Source organism: Syngnathus floridae, chromosome 11 (genome assembly GCF_059516105.1).
Source record: "Syngnathus floridae isolate MCC-2025c chromosome 11, RoL_Sflo_1.0, whole genome shotgun sequence".
In the NCBI taxonomy this organism is placed as follows: domain Eukaryota; kingdom Metazoa; phylum Chordata; class Actinopteri; order Syngnathiformes; family Syngnathidae; genus Syngnathus; species Syngnathus floridae.
Window position 1 is genome coordinate 5,389,524 of NC_142423.1, and position 20,502 is coordinate 5,410,025.

The 20,502-nt window shown below is 42.5% G+C and overlaps 4 protein-coding genes across 4 annotated transcripts; 1 reads left to right on the forward strand and 3 right to left on the reverse strand.

Moving 5' to 3' along the window:
* The first annotated feature begins 176 nt into the window (after positions 1-176).
* nelfcd (negative elongation factor complex member C/D) lies at positions 177-4,654 on the forward strand. Its single transcript, XM_088390837.1, has 15 exons — positions 177-395; positions 492-604; positions 698-807; positions 885-994; positions 1,055-1,162; positions 1,241-1,393; positions 1,505-1,635; positions 1,731-1,896; positions 2,057-2,191; positions 2,250-2,389; positions 2,463-2,577; positions 2,646-2,741; positions 2,812-2,952; positions 3,048-3,177; positions 3,261-4,654. Exons 1-15 carry the CDS (start codon positions 339-341, stop codon positions 3,293-3,295), a joined length of 1,740 nt encoding a protein of 579 aa, XP_088246963.1. The 5' UTR covers positions 177-338; the 3' UTR covers positions 3,296-4,654.
* ctsz (cathepsin Z) lies at positions 3,512-6,416 on the reverse strand. Its single transcript, XM_088390839.1, has 6 exons — positions 6,229-6,416; positions 5,431-5,594; positions 5,101-5,280; positions 4,865-5,015; positions 4,079-4,241; positions 3,512-4,003 (listed from the first exon to the last, which is right to left on the reverse strand). The coding sequence occupies exons 1-6, from the start codon at positions 6,351-6,353 to the stop codon at positions 3,875-3,877; spliced, it is 912 nt and encodes a 303-aa protein (XP_088246965.1). The 5' UTR covers positions 6,354-6,416; the 3' UTR covers positions 3,512-3,874.
* Positions 6,417-6,697: 281 nt separating this feature from the next.
* Positions 6,698-10,322, reverse strand: npepl1 (aminopeptidase like 1). Its single transcript, XM_088390838.1, has 12 exons — positions 10,116-10,322; positions 9,300-9,485; positions 9,008-9,178; positions 8,673-8,762; positions 8,528-8,609; positions 8,267-8,409; positions 8,033-8,110; positions 7,839-7,939; positions 7,609-7,732; positions 7,338-7,514; positions 7,118-7,228; positions 6,698-7,011 (listed from the first exon to the last, which is right to left on the reverse strand). The coding sequence occupies exons 1-12, from the start codon at positions 10,263-10,265 to the stop codon at positions 6,853-6,855; spliced, it is 1,572 nt and encodes a 523-aa protein (XP_088246964.1). The 5' UTR covers positions 10,266-10,322; the 3' UTR covers positions 6,698-6,852.
* Positions 10,323-10,441: 119 nt separating this feature from the next.
* ankrd52b (ankyrin repeat domain 52b) lies at positions 10,442-20,056 on the reverse strand. Its single transcript, XM_088389105.1, has 28 exons — positions 19,898-20,056; positions 18,812-18,895; positions 18,645-18,723; positions 18,504-18,574; positions 18,219-18,419; positions 18,011-18,098; positions 17,100-17,242; positions 16,556-16,768; positions 16,402-16,480; positions 16,155-16,269; positions 15,789-15,871; positions 15,576-15,693; positions 15,419-15,487; positions 15,204-15,344; positions 15,065-15,115; positions 14,859-14,970; positions 14,722-14,793; positions 14,437-14,638; positions 14,273-14,360; positions 14,062-14,179; positions 13,768-13,987; positions 13,397-13,484; positions 13,233-13,316; positions 12,952-13,097; positions 12,675-12,757; positions 12,430-12,512; positions 12,224-12,315; positions 10,442-11,972 (listed from the first exon to the last, which is right to left on the reverse strand). Exons 1-28 carry the CDS (start codon positions 19,922-19,924, stop codon positions 11,731-11,733), a joined length of 3,192 nt encoding a protein of 1,063 aa, XP_088245231.1. The 5' UTR covers positions 19,925-20,056; the 3' UTR covers positions 10,442-11,730.
* Positions 20,057-20,502: the final 446 nt, after the last annotated feature.

Consider the following 20,502-nt stretch of genomic DNA (forward strand, 5'->3'; position numbering starts at 1 on the left):
CTAAAATTACAAATTGCCTTCACTTTTAAAATAGAGATGATGCTCGCATTTTTTTGTTTTTATTAGTCTCTGATTTGAAAGCTAGTAATTCATCAGTTTGTTGTGCAGCCTATCATTATATGCCTTCAATTTGACGCGAGTGAGTCAGTTGTGCCTTACAGGACAAATTCGGGGCAAAGTATTATGGAGGCGTGTCTTACGTTCAGCGCCTCGCCATTTTCCTGCGGATCACCTGGCTAGCTTACTGAACAAACATCTTCGTAGTGTTTCTCTTTGTTTGCAAGGAACCAAATAACGAGTCACTATAGTTAGTTAAATTCTAACCAGTACCCCGCGACATGGATGAGGAATATTATAGCGGCGGGGGGGATTGGGAAGGCCCGGACGCTAACACGGTAAGACTTGTTGCTGTTATTGTTAGCATGCCAATTGAATGGGGGCAAGAGGGGTGACACTACTACCTTAAAGACAATCTTGCCATTTTCTTTCAGGAGGATGCATATATTGATGTGGAAAATTTGGGAAAAATCCAAGAGGATTGTCTGAAGAAATTTTCCAGCAGGGATTACATCATGGAGCCTGCCATTTTCAACACCCTTAAAATGTACGCACCTGTTTTCATGCAAGTTGCAGCATCCTGTTTTGAAATATGATGAGAGCATTGAATTTGAGCTTCTCTTGTATTTTTTTGTTCCAGGTATTTCCAGGCAGGTGGTTCTCCAGAACACGTCATCCAACTTCTGTCAGAAAACTACTCCGCAGTGGCTCAGACCGTCAACCTGCTGGCCGAGTGGCTCATCCAGATGGGTTGGCAGCTCCTCCCGTCCTGCTTTTGCTTCTCCTCACTCTTGTTCATCTAGCTGGAATTGTCATGTGCTTTCCAGGTGTTGAGCCTGCACAAGTACAGGAACGAGTTGAGAATCATCTTAAAAGTCTGCTGATAAAGCACTTTGATCCCCAAAAAGCAGATTCCATTTTCACCGTGGAGGGCGAGGTAGGGCATCCGCTAATATTAATCAAGTCACCTAATTAACTTGAGTCTGAATGTCTTTAGACTCCTGCTTGGCTGGAGCAAATGATCGCTCACACGACTTGGCGAGACCTCTTCTATAAGCTGGCTGAGGCTCATCCCGATTGTCTGATGCTCAACTTCACCGTGAAGGTATGACGTCAGAAACTTTTTAAGTAACTTGTGGTTTGAGTATCTCAGTCAAACTCCGCTGCAATGTTTGTTTTGTAGCTGATTTCAGACGCAGGCTACCAGGGTGAAATCACCAGTGTGTCGACGGCGTGCCAGCAGCTGGAGGTTTTCTCTCGGGTGTTGAGGACATCTTTAGCTACGTTGCTGGATGGAGGAGAGGAGAACCTGGAGAAGAACCTGCCAGAATTTGCTGTGAGGCCTCTTTTGAGAATTCTTAACACGACTATGTGTTGTATAATTGTGTTGTATAGAGTTCTTTTTCATTTTAGTCTCCCTTACTTTTGATTTCATGTCTCTTTTTAGAAAATGGTGTGCCACGGTGAGCACACATACCTCTTCGCTCAGGCTATGATGTCCATCCTGGCCCAGGAAGAGCAAGGCGGCTCGGCTGTACGCCGGATTGGTCAGGAGGTGCAGAAGTCGGCCCACAAGAGGTACTACTCCACTAAAGGCATTTTCTAGAAACGCGGCACACGATGTGCATGCCTTTGCACTGTTGGATGTTGATTGTGTGACTCTGTCGTGTCAGGGGCCACGATGCCAGTCAGATAACGCTGGCACTGGGTACGGCAGCGGCCTACCCTCGTGCCTGCCAGGCGCTGGGGGCCATGTTGTCCAAAGGAGCCCTGAATCCCGCCGATATCACTGTGCTCTTTAAGATGTTCAGCAGCATGGACCCACCTCCCGTGGAGCTGGTGAGGAATAATATGACATCATGGCATGACTAGAAACATTTGAATCATTCTTCCATTGTGATGTAGAGTTTTTTTTTTTTTTATCCATTTGATTTCCTTCATTGGTAGAATCAAGGCGATCGATTTTACTGACGAGCACTTCCTCTTTGTTGTTCCTCAGATCAGAGTGCCAGCTTTTCTGGACCTCTTCATGCAGTCGCTGTTCAAGCCTGGCTCAAAGATTAACCAAGATCATAAGCACAAATATATTCACATCCTGGCCTACGCCGCCAGCGTGGTCGAGACGTGGAAAAAGGTTGGGACCTCTCGTGTTTTGCTTTTCAACAGTGGCTAAGAATATGTTGCGATCGTAGAACAAGCGAGTGAACATCAACAAGGATGAGCTCAAATCATCCTCGAAGGCCATCGAGACGGTGCATAACCTTTGCTGCAACGAAAACAAAGGCGCCACAGAGTTGGTGGCTGAGCTCGGTACGCTGTACCAGTGCATACGGTGAGTGGAAGGCTGCCAAATGGAGGTAATTGAACACAATTAGTTGATGGCTTCGGTTGATTTTCGCACACAGTTTCCCAGTGGTTGCCATGGGGGTTCTGAAGTGGGTGGACTGGACCGTTTCGGAGCCTCGCTACTTTCAGCTGCAGACCGATCACACACCGGTCCATTTGGCTCTGCTGGATGAGGTACAAAGAGAGAGTTGGAGGTTTTTTTCCAAAGACAGCCGTTAACGTGGTTTTCCTTTCCCCGGCAGATTTGCACGTGTCATCAGCTGCTGCACCCTCAGGTTCTCCAGCTGCTCATCAAGCTCTTTGAGACCGAGCACTCGCAGCTCGACGTAATGGAACAGGTGTGTTTCTCGATCGGTTCCTCACCTCAAGTATATCCTTAATTGATGACACAATTTACTTTCCTCCCAGTTGGAGCTCAAGAAGACGCTCTTGGACCGGATGGTACATCTGCTGAGTCGTGGTTATGTCCTGCCTGTGGTTGGCTACATTCGCAAGTGTCTGGAAAAGCTCAACACTGACATCTCCCTCATTCGCTATTTTGTCACGGAGGTAACTAACACAGTACTTAATGAATAATCAAATTTTCTGTGCGGTTAAATAAGATTTGTGCACTAAAGCTGACTTGACTTGCTGTCCTTACAAAGGTCCTAGACGTGATCGCACCTCCATACACGTCTGACTTTGTTCAGCTCTTCCTGCCCATCTTGGAGAACGATAGCATCGCAGGAACAATCCGCACGGAAGGCGAACACGACCCAGTCGCAGAATTCATTGGTACGCTGCCTCCCCCAAACCTAAAGTTTTTTTTTTTGGGTCATATTGATTTAAGGAAACTAACTCGCTGTTCTGTTTTCCAGCTCATTGCAAGTCAAATTTCATCATGATTAATTGAGGACGTTTGATATCATAAAGAGCTGAAAGAAATCTTTTGGATTGACCGGTCTGATGACACAACTTGGGACTTGTGGCCATTGAGATAAACTGGGAGCTACTTGAGATGCAGCTTCAGGACAGCTTTGTCTCCGCACAGTGAGAAGGCCACACAGCATCTCTTAAAGACTGACATTGTCAGCACAATCATTGTGTGAAATAACTTATGTGCAACCTGTTGTACTATCAAGGCACGCTTTAATCACTTCAGTGGAACTCAGAGCAGAGCAACGTGACAGTGGTTCACCATTCATTTTAAGATATGTTGCTTATTTTTATTTTGAGATGCAAACAAGTCTTTTGTGGTTTTCAAGTCTGTCTGGACTTTTGTTGTGTGGGAAATTTGCTACGTGATCGTTGTCAGATCTCACCCACGTTCAAGTGACTTTTTTTAAGACTACTTAACAGTCTGCACCTCTCTGACAATTAAAATGCCAACCATTTGGCAATCAAATTTAAAATACACTTCTAGCCAGCAAAAGAATTACACGTTCCCTTTTTGGTTATGATTAAAAGTTAATCCTGACAGTCCTGCTGTAGGCTAGACGAGGTAGTCTTTAGGAACTATAATGTCTCCATAGACACAGTCCTTCTCTATTGCCAGGTTGTAGGAACTTCCACTTCCTCCCTTGTAGGCACTGGTGACAATCCTGAGCCAACCTTTCTCACCCTGAAGACAACCACAAGACTTTAAAACATGACGTTCTCATAATTTGACTTTGTCGCTCTCGATCGACGCGCTTACCCACGGCTCTCCCCAGGAGTTCCGTACGATCCAGTACTCTACACCGTCCTCCACTCCCCATCCCACCACTGACACGATGTGGTTCACGAAGGGCTCCTCAACGTACTCTGAGTAGAGTCCGCCGTTGTACTTGTCTAGTTTGTCTGTCGCCATGATACCACAGCTAAAAGACACAAATGTCCCAGTTTACTTACAAATATGCAACAATGATCTTGGCTGAAAGAAAAAAAAAGAGAAGACTGCATCACAAAATTCAGGGTAGTTTTCATATAGAAAACAATGAAAAATATTTCAATCACTTGTCTTAGCAACATTTTTTCTTTTACAGTCTCTAGTGTCAAAAAAGTTGCAAAATATAGACTGAAAATTGCTAAGTTGGCAAAACAGACTGCGTATAATAGCTCATCTTGCTATGTTGTTAGTGCAAGCAGTGCATGTAAGCGAGGAAACACTTCACTATTAAAGCCAATGGGGGGGGAAAAATATTCAATCTTGTTACTATTTTTGTATATTTAATGCACTATGGACTTGCCTTGTGTATAAATGGTGCTCTACAAATAAATTTACCTCATCCTACCATCTGAAAATTATTTTCCCATATGTTTAACAAATCTGGTAGTTGACGCCCCCATCCTAGATGAGTTGAATTCCCCAACATGAAGCTTCTGAACTTTAACACAGTGCCTTGGCGCCAAAGCAATACTTTTCTATTAGACACCAGTTTACCATACAAACAAAAAAGCACCAATGTTTGTAAGCTTAAGTGGCAGCTTTCATTCAACAAACCTGATTGGTCCTCTTGCGTAGATCTCGGCCATCATCTTCTCCCTCCCGCTGACCTCTCCGTAATCGCCCACCTTCCACAGAGTGTAGTTGCGTACAACATTGCATACGTTGAAGGTGGTGCAGGTGCCACACTGGTTGAAGGGTTTACATTCTACGGTGGAGGGTCAGAAGAACAAGTGACGGACATGTTTGGGTGGCTCGCTTGGTCGGTTGCTGTCACTCTGAAGGAGCCTCACCCTGGTCTTTGGCCTGGTAGTTATTGCATGTCTCGTCTGGGATGCCGTGGCTGTTGGCGTACTCCCACACCCCGCTGTGATCGCCACCGTGGCAAGAACCGGATTCTCCGCAGTCGAGCACATGCTGCACTGAGAGGTAGGCGGACGGCCATGCCCCCTTCCGCTGAATATTGATGCGATCTAGACATCAATGGAAAAAAGAAGTTTGGTGAGAAAGCCTTACACACTAATGCCATAATTGCTATTTGCAATGAATAGTATAATGACACTTTTGAAAAGTGAAATTGGATAATATGCGACACAAAGGAAAAGGAAATTTATGAGTCGAACCTGCCATTGCACTGGTGCTGCCATGAGCCCAGCATGAGCCGCAGTACTGAGGAATGTGCTGATTGCGAGTGGTGCTGACAAAGTTGATGCCGCCGATGTTCCTCCAGTCCCACGACTTGGGCAGTTCAGAAATGCTCAAATACTCGTGAGGACGAGGCGAGGTCCTGAAAGGAAACAATCAATGTATAAGCTGAATTTTGGTTAATATAGATCCAGATCTATCCTGTGTGGGCATTTGATTGAGATTATCCAACAAATAAAAAGTTCTCCACTTACAATTAAAAACAAAAAACAAAGGCAATGGTAATTACATGAATAATCACAGTGGGTTTAATTATGAAGATTTGGATTTTAATAAATAGTGAGTTGACTATTGCCTTGAGGTGGCCACGCCCCTTTTTGGCTGCGAATGTAAAATTTCGACAGGTCGTAGCTCCCAAACCCCTGCTCCGATTGACCTCAAATTTGAAATTCGGTGTTCATTGACGATCAACAACAGCAATTATGATAATCAAACTGCGCTTTGCTAAAATTTTCATGAGGGGGGAGCTGAGTTGGCATGGAAAAAGTCAGTACATGAATAACCTGTTTACTTCCTAATTACGAAACAAACGTTAACTGACAATTACATAACTGTTGAACTACTAATAAACATTGTCATTCTTAATTATATTTTAATATTATCACTTAATGTGATGGTTTTTGTGTCTACCCAAGTAAAACTCGTGACTGCCCCCGGACATCAAGTTAGCACTGTCGCTAACAAGCTAGCATAATTGTTCAAAACAACCAACTTACCTCAACCCGAAGCCGTTTTTTCTTGGCCTGGGGACATAACAGGGATTTTTCTCCGTGAAATGCTGTCCGGCCAACACGGCAGACAACAGAACGGAAAATAAAGTAAGGAAAGAAGTGTTCGCCATTTGGACAAACCGCTTTACCGGGAAGTTCTCTATTTGCTCGTGTCCAATCACATGACACTGATGCTGAGTCATTGTACGTCACATGGACTTCACATTTCCTACAGCGCCCACTAGTGGCTTGGCCAGTTATTTGCTGGGTAAGCGGAAGATCGTTCCAAGTTGAGGCGTAATTATTCATTAATTACTTTTTTTATGAGAAAATGGTTGATACATTATATTTCAGAACTAAAAAACGTCCAGTGAGAATTCATTTGTCCCAATGTTATACTTGAGTATTTCATTGATTGCGCTAGAGTAACAATTTTTTAACAGTGGTGATTGGTGAATAGAGCTCAGACAACATAGCCATGTATTTACTTTTATTCGGTGAAGTCAAATGTAATCAAAGAGAGTGCCGACTCACAGTTTAGTAAAACACATTAACCCAAAGTGAATGGGCACTTGCTTCGACAGTTTCAGGTTTGTGGCGGTAGAGTGCTCCAGCGTGCCGTTGTGTCTCCTATACCAGCCTTCTCCTTTTGCAGTCTTGCTCCATCTGCTCCTCTAACATATTGGAGGCAGCACCCAAAGGAGACACTTGGTTCAGCATAGAGTCATCAGAAGCCTGACCGAAGAGGGCCATTAGCAAAGCCACGCCAAATCCCGTGGCTCGCTCCCCCTGCCAAGGCAAGTACAAGGCTCACACTGGCTGCATTCAACAACAGGCCGTGTCCTGATTGTCTAATCAGAGCACTGACACACTACTAAAATATTTTGGTACTCACAGCATGAACGGGAGAGGCGATGTCAACATGGACCCACACACCGGGCCAATCAAAGCCCAAGTGCGACACGATGAAGAGGCCAGCGCATGAGCTCTGAGCGTTCTCACGGTCCTGAACAAAAACAAACAAACACAAGCATTACCAATTTGAAGTCTTTCAGTCCATGCCACAAATTGAATGCCCCTCAGGAAGCTAGTTGCGGTCTGAGTCAGTTACTCACAGCCACTGAATTTTTCATGTCAGCAAGAGCAGAAGCAAATTCGGTGAAGTGCAGCTCGGGGCAATAAACCAGGGGGTGGGCAAGGTCGCCGCTGCTGCGCCCGGCACGCACGCATGCCGTCTCCCACTGCTCACTGTTGGTCATCACGGCAGCGTGGTGCTTCCCTGTAGAAATCCCCTACACAACCAAAACAAAAAAAAGCTTTGCTGTCTCAAGGTCAATCTTTATTTAAAAAAAAAAAAAAAAAAAAAAAAAAAGTTTTCATCCATACCTGTGCACCCGTCAGCGTGGCCATATCCAGGATGATGTCAGCGGACAGATCTTTGCTGGCATACACCACGCCATCGGCCAGCACTAACCTTCCTTCTGCATCAGTGTTGTTGATCTCCACAGTTCTTTTAAAGTCATTTAGAACAACAGCTTAGTTTGTGTTCCGCTTCAGCAAACCGCACTGAGTTTCAAACGGTTCTTGCATTACAAGAGCTTGGGAAACCCGCTCACTTTCCAGAGTAGAGTGTGTGGATATCATCAGGCCGTGTGGCCGTAGGTCCGACGGAGTTTTCTGCCAGGCAAAACACGGCGTGCAGGTTATCCTTGAAGCCCTGGGACAAAGATAAGAGCGAGACTTTCTTACCGGGGTCCCACAACCTCTCAAGCGAGACAGACTGACGAGACGGTTGTTGCTGAGAGCTCACCTGTTTGATGGTAGCTTGAAAAGCTCCCAAAATTGCAGCAGCGCCACCGCAGTCTCGCTTCATGCCTGGCATTGTGGTCTAGACCAAATCAAAACAAAAGAATATGTTCAGCAAACTCTTTAGTCAGAACTTCAAAAAACTTGGTTTGCCTTAATATTTCGGGATTTGCCTTTCTAAATGCATGCAAAGAGAAGACCACGTTTACCTACAAGAAAAAAATAAATAAATACGTACCTTTCCCTTGATGCTGAGTCCTCCTGTGTCATACACAATACCTTTGCCCACCCAAGCAATGGTCTGAGTGGCACCATCTGGTGTGTGGCTCAAGACTGCCAATGCAGGAGGATTCTCAGCTGCCTTGCCAACACCATAAATACCTAAAAAGACACAGCTATGCATCAGGCTGCAATAAAATTTGGTCCTCCAAGTTTTCAAAGCCAAAAGCTATTTCTTTTGCGTTACCCAGGACTGAATGATCTCCTACAAACACGTTACCTCCAAAGCCTTTTTCCTTCAGCTCCTCTCCACGAATAATCACAGGAGTTATTCCGAGTTTGCTTCCCACAGCCTTGATTTCCTGAAACATGTGCGGGGCCCTTTAGACAGGTTGACCCAAACTGCAGTTGTTGGTTTTCCTCACCTCCAAGAAGTGGTCAGTGTTCATCTCATTACACGGCGTGTCCACAATGCGAGCTGCTAGTCGCACTCCGTCTGCAGTATTGGAGAGACACTAAAAAAAAGGCAACATGGGTCACTGCAAGACTCCATTGATGTCAAATGACAAATAGCAGAATTGACTAATAGATGCAGTCACTGGTGGAGCTAGAAGGGGGCTTGCTGGGGCACTGCCCCCCCTGAAATATGTTTGGACCCCCCAAGTGCCAGGAAATTTACTTTTAGTTTTTATTCTGTTCTTTTCTTCAGGAAAAACTTTTCCACTTGTTATTCAATCAATCACCAAGTGACTGACTCTACCTCAAGCTCGGCCTCATCCATTTGGTTGGTGTCTTGGCCAACAATCACAAACTCGACGGCGACGTGCTTCTTCTCAACCCTGCGCGAGGATGCGGAGCGGCGAGAGAAGATGGGGAACGATCTGGAAATGGCACAGGCTGACGCAAACACCTCTGAGCGCTCACACACCATCTACAGAGGAAACACACACGCATCAGATGTCTCCATCCACTGGACGAAACAGATTATAGTCCCGGATAGTAACTGATCCATTTGAAGAGGTTGATCATGAGGATGGGGTGCAAGTACTGACCACGATGCAGCGGTTGTTCCCTCCAGGAAGACATGTGCGGACCAGACGGGAGATAAAGTGGGCAGAAGAGGGGCTGTTGTGCCTGCTGACACGCGAAGGAATGGCAGCCACGGCTGCATAGTTGAGGTACAGGGGACAGCTGTCCGTAGGCTTGGGGCTCAAAGTGTTCAGGGCAGCCTGCCAAATCTGAAAGAACACTACTCATCACTCCATTTCACATGAGGAGTTACAGCAAACCATTGAAATAAACCTCAAGATATTAGAATTGTACTATTTAGCTGTTTTTTTTAAGCTTGTTACAAATTTGACAGTTTTGTTAGCAGCACTCTTCTATGTGCTGCAAATATGTAAAACATTTTTATCTTATACAAGTTAATAATTGCCTTTTGACCTGTGTTCATAATAAGTAATTAATTAAAGTAATTAAAGTCCACGTTCATAAATCGTGTGATATAAGCAGTGTAGATTACTTCCACCTACTCGAAAGAGATTTTTAATTCTTAATTTTACAAAACAACAAATAATCGCGAGTTTTAAGTATGTTATCCTGGTCAAATGAGATTTATATGTTGATGAGAAATGAATTAATCGGGCACGTGTAATGAAGCACTTAAAAGCCCCAGCTCGTTGGAAATGAAGGTTTTATTCCAATTCATATCGTTGTCAATAATAAAACGTTTGGAAATCCGGTGTCGAAACTGTGAAGTATGAAATTTAGTTACTTGAGACGGAGCGTCTCGTGTGCTTCCTCGATGTGTTAGCTAACCCTTAGCATTAGCATCAGTAAGCAGTCATTGTCATGCACGAACGCGTTACCTCTTTACTGACAACAGGCTGGAGTTTCCCCTTAATTTTGCCCCAGTCAACTTGCTGAAGGTTGGCATGCTGTCCGATTATCAGAATCGGGCGAGTCTGTGGGTCGGAGTCACCGGCAGACACCTTGAACTCCAGCACCACGTTCGCCATTTTTGGCCTAGCTAATACACAGGATAGCGGAAAAAGTGCCGGCAACGGCGGCCGCAAGAGGACACAATACATTAAGCATTGGGGTGGTTTGAATAAATGCCTGTTGAGAATGAAACTATGAAATTAAAACCCTTGAAAATTAATATTAATACAGTACAAATGGAAATCAGTCAATGTAACGTAGACTTTTTATTTTCTTAGTTATATGCACAGAATTTGACACACCCTGAGGAGTCAAAAACCTGCATGTATGGAAGACAGTTCACATGAATAGCAATCATGCGTATGTTATTCTTAGTCTTACATTAAGTTCAGATAAAACAAGGGGATTTCTCAAACTGCATAGGTTTTAATCATCTTAAAACATAGGGATTTCTAACATCACAATTAATATCTGCAGGATACTGCGAAATGTAAACATCTATGTTGGAGCGCATATAACCTACAAGGCATTGAATTAAAAAAATAAAAGATCACATGATGAGTAAAAGTAAACAATCATCAACAACCCAATTAAAGTTGAATATAATTTACGTAACATTTTCTTGCTTATGTAAATGTAACATGCATAGTTTTATGCAGTATATTTTTTTTAACTTTTACTGAATGTCAGTAAATCTTTAGTTTACAGTGTTGGAGACAATGAAATTTAGCTTTGAAAATTTTCAGCCTCTGTGAGTGATGTGAGAAATTAAATTTCTTTCAATAATACCGGTATGTTCAGGTCACAGAAATACACTGTTTACACAATAAAAAATAAAAGAAAAATATTTGAGACATTTGCTGTTGCAAATGTCACAGAGTAAAATGGTTTGAAAGGTCCTTGTGCATAAATCATATTTACTCAGTGACCTCATTGTTCTATTCTCTTACTTATTTACTGTAATACTTTACTATGACATCCAGTAATACTACTATGCCCTGGCTAAAATGTGCTTGAAATTGCACCACAGCTTACATGTATTAGGTTATTCCTTCATTTGATGAAAAAATAATAATACACATGCGAAAATATAGCTATGCGGATCCTGATAAAACTTACAAGAATCTTCAGTCTATGTAGTGTCTGCTACACCTTAATTGCATAAAAGGATACCAGTTTACCATTTCAATATAGATATTAATACATAATTAAAAACTAATTCAGATAATGCACAAGCAGAGACACACCCACACACTTCACATGTAAACACAATCAAGCTTTTTGGTTGATAGCAGCAGAGGACAAAGAAAGGTTTCAGCCTATGTGAAGAGCTACAAAAAAAAACAAACATCAGCAACCATGGTTCAAGAGGACGGATTGTGTGCTGTCTTCCACTTCAATTTTGCGATTTAACTTAAACATACAGTATGTGATGAGGTTTAATATTAGTTTGTGTAAGACTTTAGAGACACTGTTAGTAAATGTTGATGATGTATAGACAGGATACCACGATACGTCAGAGGAAGCGATAGTTAAGAAAGCTCACTCAGTGAGACACTGGTGCCGGCCGATGGAGCTTGAACGGCCCTTGACGTAGGAGAGACGCAAGCTTCCGTTGGACCCGCAAGTGGCGGCGATACCACAGTTATTCAGGGTGGGGTTGAAGCAGGAAGCCGTGCTGGTGTTGGACTCTCGTAGGGGTAAAGGCTTCATGGTAGAAAGAATCAGGGCCAGGCAGTCGGCCACTTTCTTGTTGGGGGCACAGGCCAAGGCTGGGGTGTGGCCTGCAAATGGTAACAAACCACAGCTGTAATAAGTGGTGGGTTGATATGAAAGCAATGGTGGGGCATTAATCACTTAGGCTACATACAAGGAAAGTAGTGCAGGACTCGTCGCATCTGCTATACTTTTAATACTTCTTATATGACGTACAATTGCAATCCGATGCTACAGTTCAAAACTAGTCATGAACTTAATATAATGCAGAGGCAATTATGCAGTCATGGCCTAGCTACACCTAAAAAGCATTGCTCACCTTCGTCATCCACAGCCATGACTGCTGCTCCTCTGCTGAGTAAGACCTGCACAACAGTCGCCAGACCCTTCCTTGCCGCGATGTGAAGGGGCCTGGATGAGGAAACAAATCTCATTACCAAGAACTCCAGAGGTAAACGGTTCATAAAAAATGCATCGGCATCATAAGTGGTGCTGAACAGCAGCCAACACAAGAAGCCAACTCACATTTGGAGTGCGCTATTTGGTGCATTTATGAGGCAGTGATCACTGATTTCTCCTAGAAGCAACAGGGCGCACATCTCGTGACCCTGCGGAATAAATTACATTGAAAAGTCACATGCAGTACACTCAAGATGACGAGAACCTTCATCTTCAAAAGACAAAATGGACGTATTAATCTCTTAATGTGATATGCATGCAAAGGTTATCGTGCACCTAACAATTTCTGCAATTGTGTTTGTGTGCTTGACCTTAGTGCACGCTAAGTGAAGGGCTGTGTTATTATTGACATCCACCAGGGTCAGGTCTGGCTTGGCCTTTTGCAGCAAGAATTCTGAAATGAATAACAAAAAAAATGTTCATCTTGACTCAGGGGTCTCTTGTGCAGTGACCTGTTTGCATGCAAAGGGGGGAGAGGTCTGAACTTGGACACAGTGTGATGAATTGGACCTTGGTGATCGAAGGACTCCTGCTGTGACTTTCTAAGTAAGAGAGGAGAAATGTTTACACTGTGTAGAGGATACATACCAACAGCCATGCTATGCCCACAATCAGCGGCAATCATTAGAGCGGAGCATCCGCTGTGGTCCACGGCATCGAGCTCTGCCCCCTGGGCTAGGAGCAGTTGGAGCCCTGTAACATTTCCAGAGTAGGCCGCTGCATGCAGAGGAGTTCTGCAATCACAGATGGACAAGAAAATCAAGCAAAATTCCTTTTTTTAAAATCCAGATAAACTGAAAGATTTATTTTATTAAATTAACTAGCTGCATGTTTCAAGATAGACTTTCACGGCGAAACGTGGAACCCACCTTCCTTTGGCATCGCAAATTTTAACGATTTGAGGACCAACTGCCTTCACAAGAAGTATAGCAGCAACATCATGCCCTTTAATTCTGCAAAGGGGAAAAAAAATAAACTACAGACCGCGCAATTCTTCTAAACTATTTCTAGAGGATAAATGTTGTGGACTCACAAAGCACAGTGCAATGGGTTGAAGGAATTTCCTTCCTGGTTGCCAAAAAGCTTGTTTTCAAGTAAAATGCGTAAACATCCTTCATGACCTACACAGAACACAAATGGACAAATTATTTCAAAGCAAACATCAGGAAAAATACAGTTCACAGAAACTACCATATGTTCTATTTTCAGAGGAATTTGTTTGACTTGCACTTCATTTTTTTCTTTTTTAGTTATGCTTCCTTGTGATCCTATACAGGGAAAAAACATTAGCGATAACAAATAGTAGGAAAAGACTTTTTTTCTTTGTTAGGACAGCCCAAGACTGTTTTCTGTTGTTCTCTAATTCGCTGTGAATTTTATTACATAAACATCCTGATGCCTTACCATGGTAGGCAGCCCAGTGCGTGGGCGTGTAGCCTCTGTAATCCAACATGGAGTCCAGAGGATCTGCTTTCACTGCAGTTTGTAGTAAAGTGTGCAGTAGCTGTGCGTGGCCGCAGGACGCAGCGAGATGCAGCGCCGTCCTTCCCTGAGAGTCTCGACACAGAGCAGAGGCGCCATGTTCTAATAAAGCTGAGGTACAGTCACTGCTCCCCAGCATGGCCTGCAGGGCATGGACAGAAACATTGAAATGTTGTCCTTGAGACAAGAAGCACACACAATCTCATACGAACGCACAGCTCGATGTAATGCAGTGAAGCCTTTTTTGTCGCCGACATCCGGATTGGCTCCTTTCTCTAAAAGGATGTGGACACAATCTGTGTGGCAACCCAATGCTGCCAACATGAGTGCAGTCCTGCAAATCAATTAAAAAAAAAACTTAGGTGAATTTAGTTTTTACATGTGGCGGATTTTATTCCATTTTTATGAACTCATAAAAATAACTTACTGTCCTTGTGTGTCTTGGCTGTCAATTATGTCAGCACTGTGTTCTCTATTCACCAGCAAAAGTAGACAGTCCACATGGCCCTCTGCGGCTGCATATGCATAAAAATACTATCAGGAAACAAAGCATTCTAGTACAATAAAAACTAATCATTTGTCAACTTCAACCTGCAGCATGGAGAGCAGTCCTCTTGCGCTTATGCTCCTTTAGGATGCAGGAAGCTTGATGTTCCAGTAGAACCTCCACACACGAGGTAAAGCCCTTTTGAGCGGCGAGGTGGAGGGCGCTTTGCCCCTCGACGTCTCGGACATCCAGACTCACTAAGGTCTCACACAGCAGATGAAGGGCCTCACAGTGACCATAATACGCCTGTCAACACGACACAAGTGTTGCAGCCGGCAATCGTCCACAAACCGCAAGTGGGAGAAGTGTGATGGATTTGCACTACTCACAGCTAAGTGCAGCGGACTAACGGGGATATTACTTTCGGCTTCTTCTAGACAGTTGAAAGAAATCACCAGCAGCTTGAAATAGAAATAAAAACTTTCAGGCAATGAAGGGGGGAAAAAAAAAGGGTTTAAGTACTGACCATTTCCAAATGCTGCTTGTTGCCGTAAGCTGCTGCATAGTGGACAGCACTGTAACCTTTAGTATTCTTTAAAGTTGGATTTCCTCCACTGTCCAGTAAATACTCTAAACAACTGAACACGCGCACAAAAAACCAGCAGAGTTCAGCCTAATCAATCTGCATAATCTTCTAAAATCAACACAAATATTTAGAAATCTGCAACGTACAGAGAGGCTTCTTGTTCCTTTTCCATTCTGCAGTCAGAGCTCATCTCCCCTCTGTGGAATGAAAAAGTTGACAATTGATATTGGCTAACTTGCATCCTAAACTGCCAGCACGTATTTATGCCATTGCTCAGGACTTCACCCGAAGAACGTGAGTGACGCAGCGGCATAGTGAAGAGGGCTGCAACCCATCAGGTCTAGCTCGTTGATCTCCGAGCCGCCTCTCACCAGTGTGATTGTACACTGGCTGTTGCCGCTGGCTGCAGCGTAGTGCAAAGGAGATCTGTGCAGCAAAACGGGAAAAGGCGCAATCAAGCATGTTGGCAGCCAGGCCGCACAAAATTGTAATTTGCTCACCTTCCCAAAAGATCCTTTACATCAAGTTCAGCTCCACTGTTTAGCAACATGTTAAGACAGTCAACATTTCTGCCAAAAGCACAAGCAGCAAATGTTTATTTACGACAACTTCAATGGACAACTATAATGAGTGTGTGTGTGTATGTGTATGTTTTACCCTCCAAATGCAGCCGCGTGCATACAGGTCCTCCCAAGTTCATCCTGTGAGTTTATATCAAATCCAATGGACGGTGTCTGGCAGCTTGTCGGAGAGTGTACAATATTGTAATACTGGCCTACACAGCACACAAGCAAAAGTGCTAAAGTACATGTTGAAAGATAATGCCACTTAAACATTGAAGGCTGCTCTATTCATCAGACCATTTCTCACCATTTGTGAGCAGTTTGCGACAGCAGTCCGAAAAGCCGTACAGCGCTGCCAAGTGTAAGGCAAGCATCCCATGGATCCCCTGTCTGTAGAAAATTAAATGTGAATGGCTCATGAACAATGCAAGAGTTGCCTCTTGCATTGTTCATGAGCCATTCACATTACGCAGTTTGTTAGACGGTACCTTCAGCTTGCTACCTGAATCACAATGCTAAGCAAAGATCAACTGTGAGCGCTTTAAATGCTAACAAAAATATCCACCATCATTGACCACCCTCTCTGCAAGCGAGGCGTTTCAGGATTTGTGTATATAGCCCAGAGAAGAGTACTAAGTAATAAAACCTTTCAGGATGTTAAAATACAACTTACCTGGATTTATCTGCACCATTAGTCAACAGAGTGCTGATCAACAACTCCTGACCATTTCGGGCAGCAACATGGAGCGGAGTGTTGCCGTATATGTCAACACAGTCAATTTCACCACCTGGGTAGAAGACACAATTTTTTTTAAGTGACCTGGTATTATATTTCGAGCCACACTGCATGCCTAAGTCAGACTACGTGCATGTTACATTCCCTTTTATTTTGACAACGCCAATATTTTTTATTTGTTTACCATTTTGGATAAGAATCTGGGAGCCTGTGAAGCGGCCATGCATAGCAGCCATATGCAAAGGGCTCTTCCCTGCTTTACTCTGTTGAAGAAATTATTTATGTGAGTTAGAAGGTTTGTGAAGATGCAACCTAAGACATGTTTTCCCCTTTTTAACCTGCATATTGACATCAGCCCCGTTATTAATGAGCAGTTCAACACACAGCACCCCGCTGGAGGAAGCGGCGGCCAGGTGTAGGGGAGAGACGCCATGGTAGTTGGCCTGGTTGATGTTGGCGCCACAATTGATCAGCTCATAGGCCACAGCCTCCTGGCCCGTATGGCAGGCCATGTGAAGTGGGGCGTTTCCAAATGTGTTTGGTTCATCAGTCTAAAAAGCAAGGAAGGAGGGAGAGAAGCGAGATAAAATCAGTATGATCCAACCTCTGAAGCTGAACTTTGTTGCGTAATTCAAAATTTTAATCCATGATGTCAGCATCACACAAAATCCAAGATCCACAAACATCCAAGGATGGATTTAGGGCTCTATTTTATTTAAGAAAAAAAAAATTTTGACTTATGGATTCAATGCCAACCAGCATCACTGAAAGGTTTTGCTTGACCTTAACAAAAGATTTGGCAGAAAAAAAAAACCTTATCTACTACACATTTTGAAGCATTTTAGAATATACTTCAGGAAAAAAAGAAAAAAAAAAATATACCTCAGCTCCAAGTTCCAAAAGATATTTGACCACATCTACATGTCCACTGATTGCTGCAGCATGTAGCGGTGTGTAGCCACCTTTGTCTTTACATGTTACATCGGCACAGTGAGAAACCAGCATCTTCACAATGTCCAAATGTCCTAGGGGAGGGGGAAAAAAACCACAATATTTACCACACAGACACATCATTTAATATATTTTGTAAAGTGTGCCACCCACCATTATTTACCACACATACTGTACACAAAAATTGAGTCTGGGGTATCTTTAAGTTGATCAAGTTAATATGCTCAACTTCATAGGTGATTTGCTTTACGTTCACTCTGCTCCGTGCTAATTTATTATTTATATTCCTATTACTTATTTATTATTTATTTAATAAGTAATTCAATAATAAATTATTTATTTATTAATCTCTCAAGTCTCGTTTACAGTGTGTTTAGTGGGGTTTTATATTGAAGTCTAAGAAGAGATAGCCAAATATTTTTAAATTTGAAATCATCAGGAGCCATTAAGTAGCCCTATGAGTGCCTGCTATCATATCTATTTTGGAGTTGGGAAGTGATAAACAGTGTGGTGAAGGATGCAACAGAGTGTGAACACACACAAAGAGAGCTGTTTACTTGGGATCACATGTTATTAGCAGGGGGAAATAAATGTATTTATAGTTGCTGGGACTACAGTAACCTTTGTGTTTAAAAAGTCACGGGAAGGTTTCCAAAATTTCCTTCCAGAAGGTCTCAGATTTTTCCATTTGAGAACAAAATGCTTTTAAGAGTGATTTTTTATGTGTGTGTGACAAATACTTCTGGTGTTTAGGTTGCAATATGTGTCTTTCTAAAAATATGTGTCTAAATATAACATTAAACATTCTCTCCATATTTTCGATCAACACCACCACCACTTACCAAGATATGCAGCCCAGTGGATCGGCTGCCTTTCCTTTTTGTCTTTGCCGCTCGCGTTGGCACCCTTGCTGAGAAGCAAGTTCACCATCTATAGAAAGTAAGCAACAACCTGCTTTACAGTTTGAAATGGAAAAATGTACTTACGACAGAGACAAAAATTAAGAACAAGTCCCCAATTAACAATCAATACGTCTCAAGGAAAGCATACCTCTCCATGTCCACTGTGTGCTGCATGATGCAAAGGTGTTCGTCCTGAGCGGTCATAAACATCCAGGCTGCACACATGAGGTATCAGCGATTCAGCACAGCTTGTAGCCAAGTTTGCTGCAGCCATGTGCAGAGGTGTGTGCCAGAATTTGTCCCGTGTGTTGATCTCGGCCCTGTGCTTTAGCAGCAGCTCCACAGCTCTCTGAACAGAAGATGGAAAAAAGTCCAATAGAACAATCTGGGTACTGCATTTCTTGAAACTGTACAATGAAAAAAATGTGCATACTTCATTTCGGGAGGCAGCTGCTCTATGTAAAGGAGTCAACAAACCCTGGTCCTTAGCGTTGACATTGGCACCTGTTAGAAAGCAAAAAGATTTGAAGGCTTGTTTTTAAAATAATTTTTGGGACAATATTTCAATCCTTACCAGCGGTGATAAGTAGTTCCATAATGTGAATGTCGCCAAGGTAGGCAGCAGCATGAAGGGGTGTGCTTTGTTCATGGTCCTGTAGAAAATATTACTGAAGCATTAACCTAACAAATAAGGTAGAAAAATCTACCCAGCAAACAAACAAAGCTGTGAAATATTATTACCAAAGAATTGACATCCTCTCTGTGGCCTAACAAAAATGTCACTTCTTCAGTATTTCGGCAGAAAATAGCCTGGACCAAAGGACTCTAGAAGAACAATTTGACATGGAAGAAAAAAATAATAAACATTAGATTGCCAACTCAAGATCTCAAGGTAGTTGAGAATAGACAAAATATGGATTATTCCACACCAGAAAAGTATAGAAAGCCAACTTTGCAGTAAGTAGCAAAATATAAATAAGAGAAAACTGTAATAATAATATCAACAGATTCAGATTTAAATATAATGCAAAAACATAACATACAGAACTCGTGCTGCACTGATAGCGCATCAGAGAGAGAGATGACAACATTTTCTTTTCCTTTCTCATTGTGGACAGTGGAGTTTAAAAAAAATGTAGGGGGAAGGTTTCATTTCAAGTGGAAGGGAAACGTTTGATTTATTAGGTCACCTTTTGCCGAAAATATGTTACATTGCACATTTTTCTGTAATGAATTTAATCACATTATAAACAATTTAAGAATATATTGTATCCCTTACTCTTCAACACACTCCAAAAACATGTTATGCTGTATTTTACCACAAACAACACATGAATTTGTGCCACTACTTAATCGGGATTTGAACATATTTCCAGAAAATGTTTAGCAAGAAAGAATAAAAGCCTTCAGTGAAATATTCTGATTGTTTTGTGTAATTTTCTTTTCCTTTCTCTATGGGAAATATTTTTGACTAATTTAGGCGTACTTGGGGGTAGACAAAATTTATTTCAAAGGCTCGTGGTTATTTGAAAATAAAGAAAAAAGTGTGGCGTTATTACATTGACTTGCATGAACTTCGCATTAATGTCATTTCTATTACGACTTTATAAAAACATAAACGAAAACGTACAGCTACAGAACAGATAAAAGAATAAAGGCAAACATTAGTAAGTAAATTGTAATTTAGACGACTTCAATGTCACGGTTGTAATAACATAGCTGTGTGTCCGTTAGCAAACTTTGGTCGAAATGTAGACAAGTCAACCGGCTGTAATGCAAAGTTAGAAAACAACCGAGATTACAATTATCCCAATTATTTTCCCGTACCTGGTCCTTGATATCTCTACACTCCATTCCTTAATGTTTCTACTCGCTCCTTCTTTCACGCCATTTGTGTAGACATGTTATTCAATGGCAGATCGTTTACTCGTTAGCCTCGTTAGCGAGTTCGTTTATGCGGTGTACGCTAAATTCTCGCGAGAGGTCACCACAACGTGATGACAAGCTTGGGAGTAAAACAACTTGCGTGGCATTCACGTCTCATAAAACAACCTGAACTTTGAACCTTAATATTACAAAAGTTGCATCATGTCTTCTGAATGGCGTGTTGAGAATTTGAAAGTATGTTTTTGCGCAAATATTTTCTCTTATATTGTACTGGTATTCAGTATTATCATTTAATTTAAAATTAATATAATTTATAATTATTATCCCTCTTTTTGACGCTGCCCCCACAGCACGCCACCGCAAATAAGAGGGCGCTCGCCACAACAGATTGGTAAAACATCACACTGCAGACAATGTATTGCATTGCATTGCATTGCAATCCATCCATCCATCCATCCATCCATCCATCCATCCATCCATCCATCCATCCATCCATCCATCCATCCATCCATCCATCCATCCATCCATCCATCCATCCATCCATC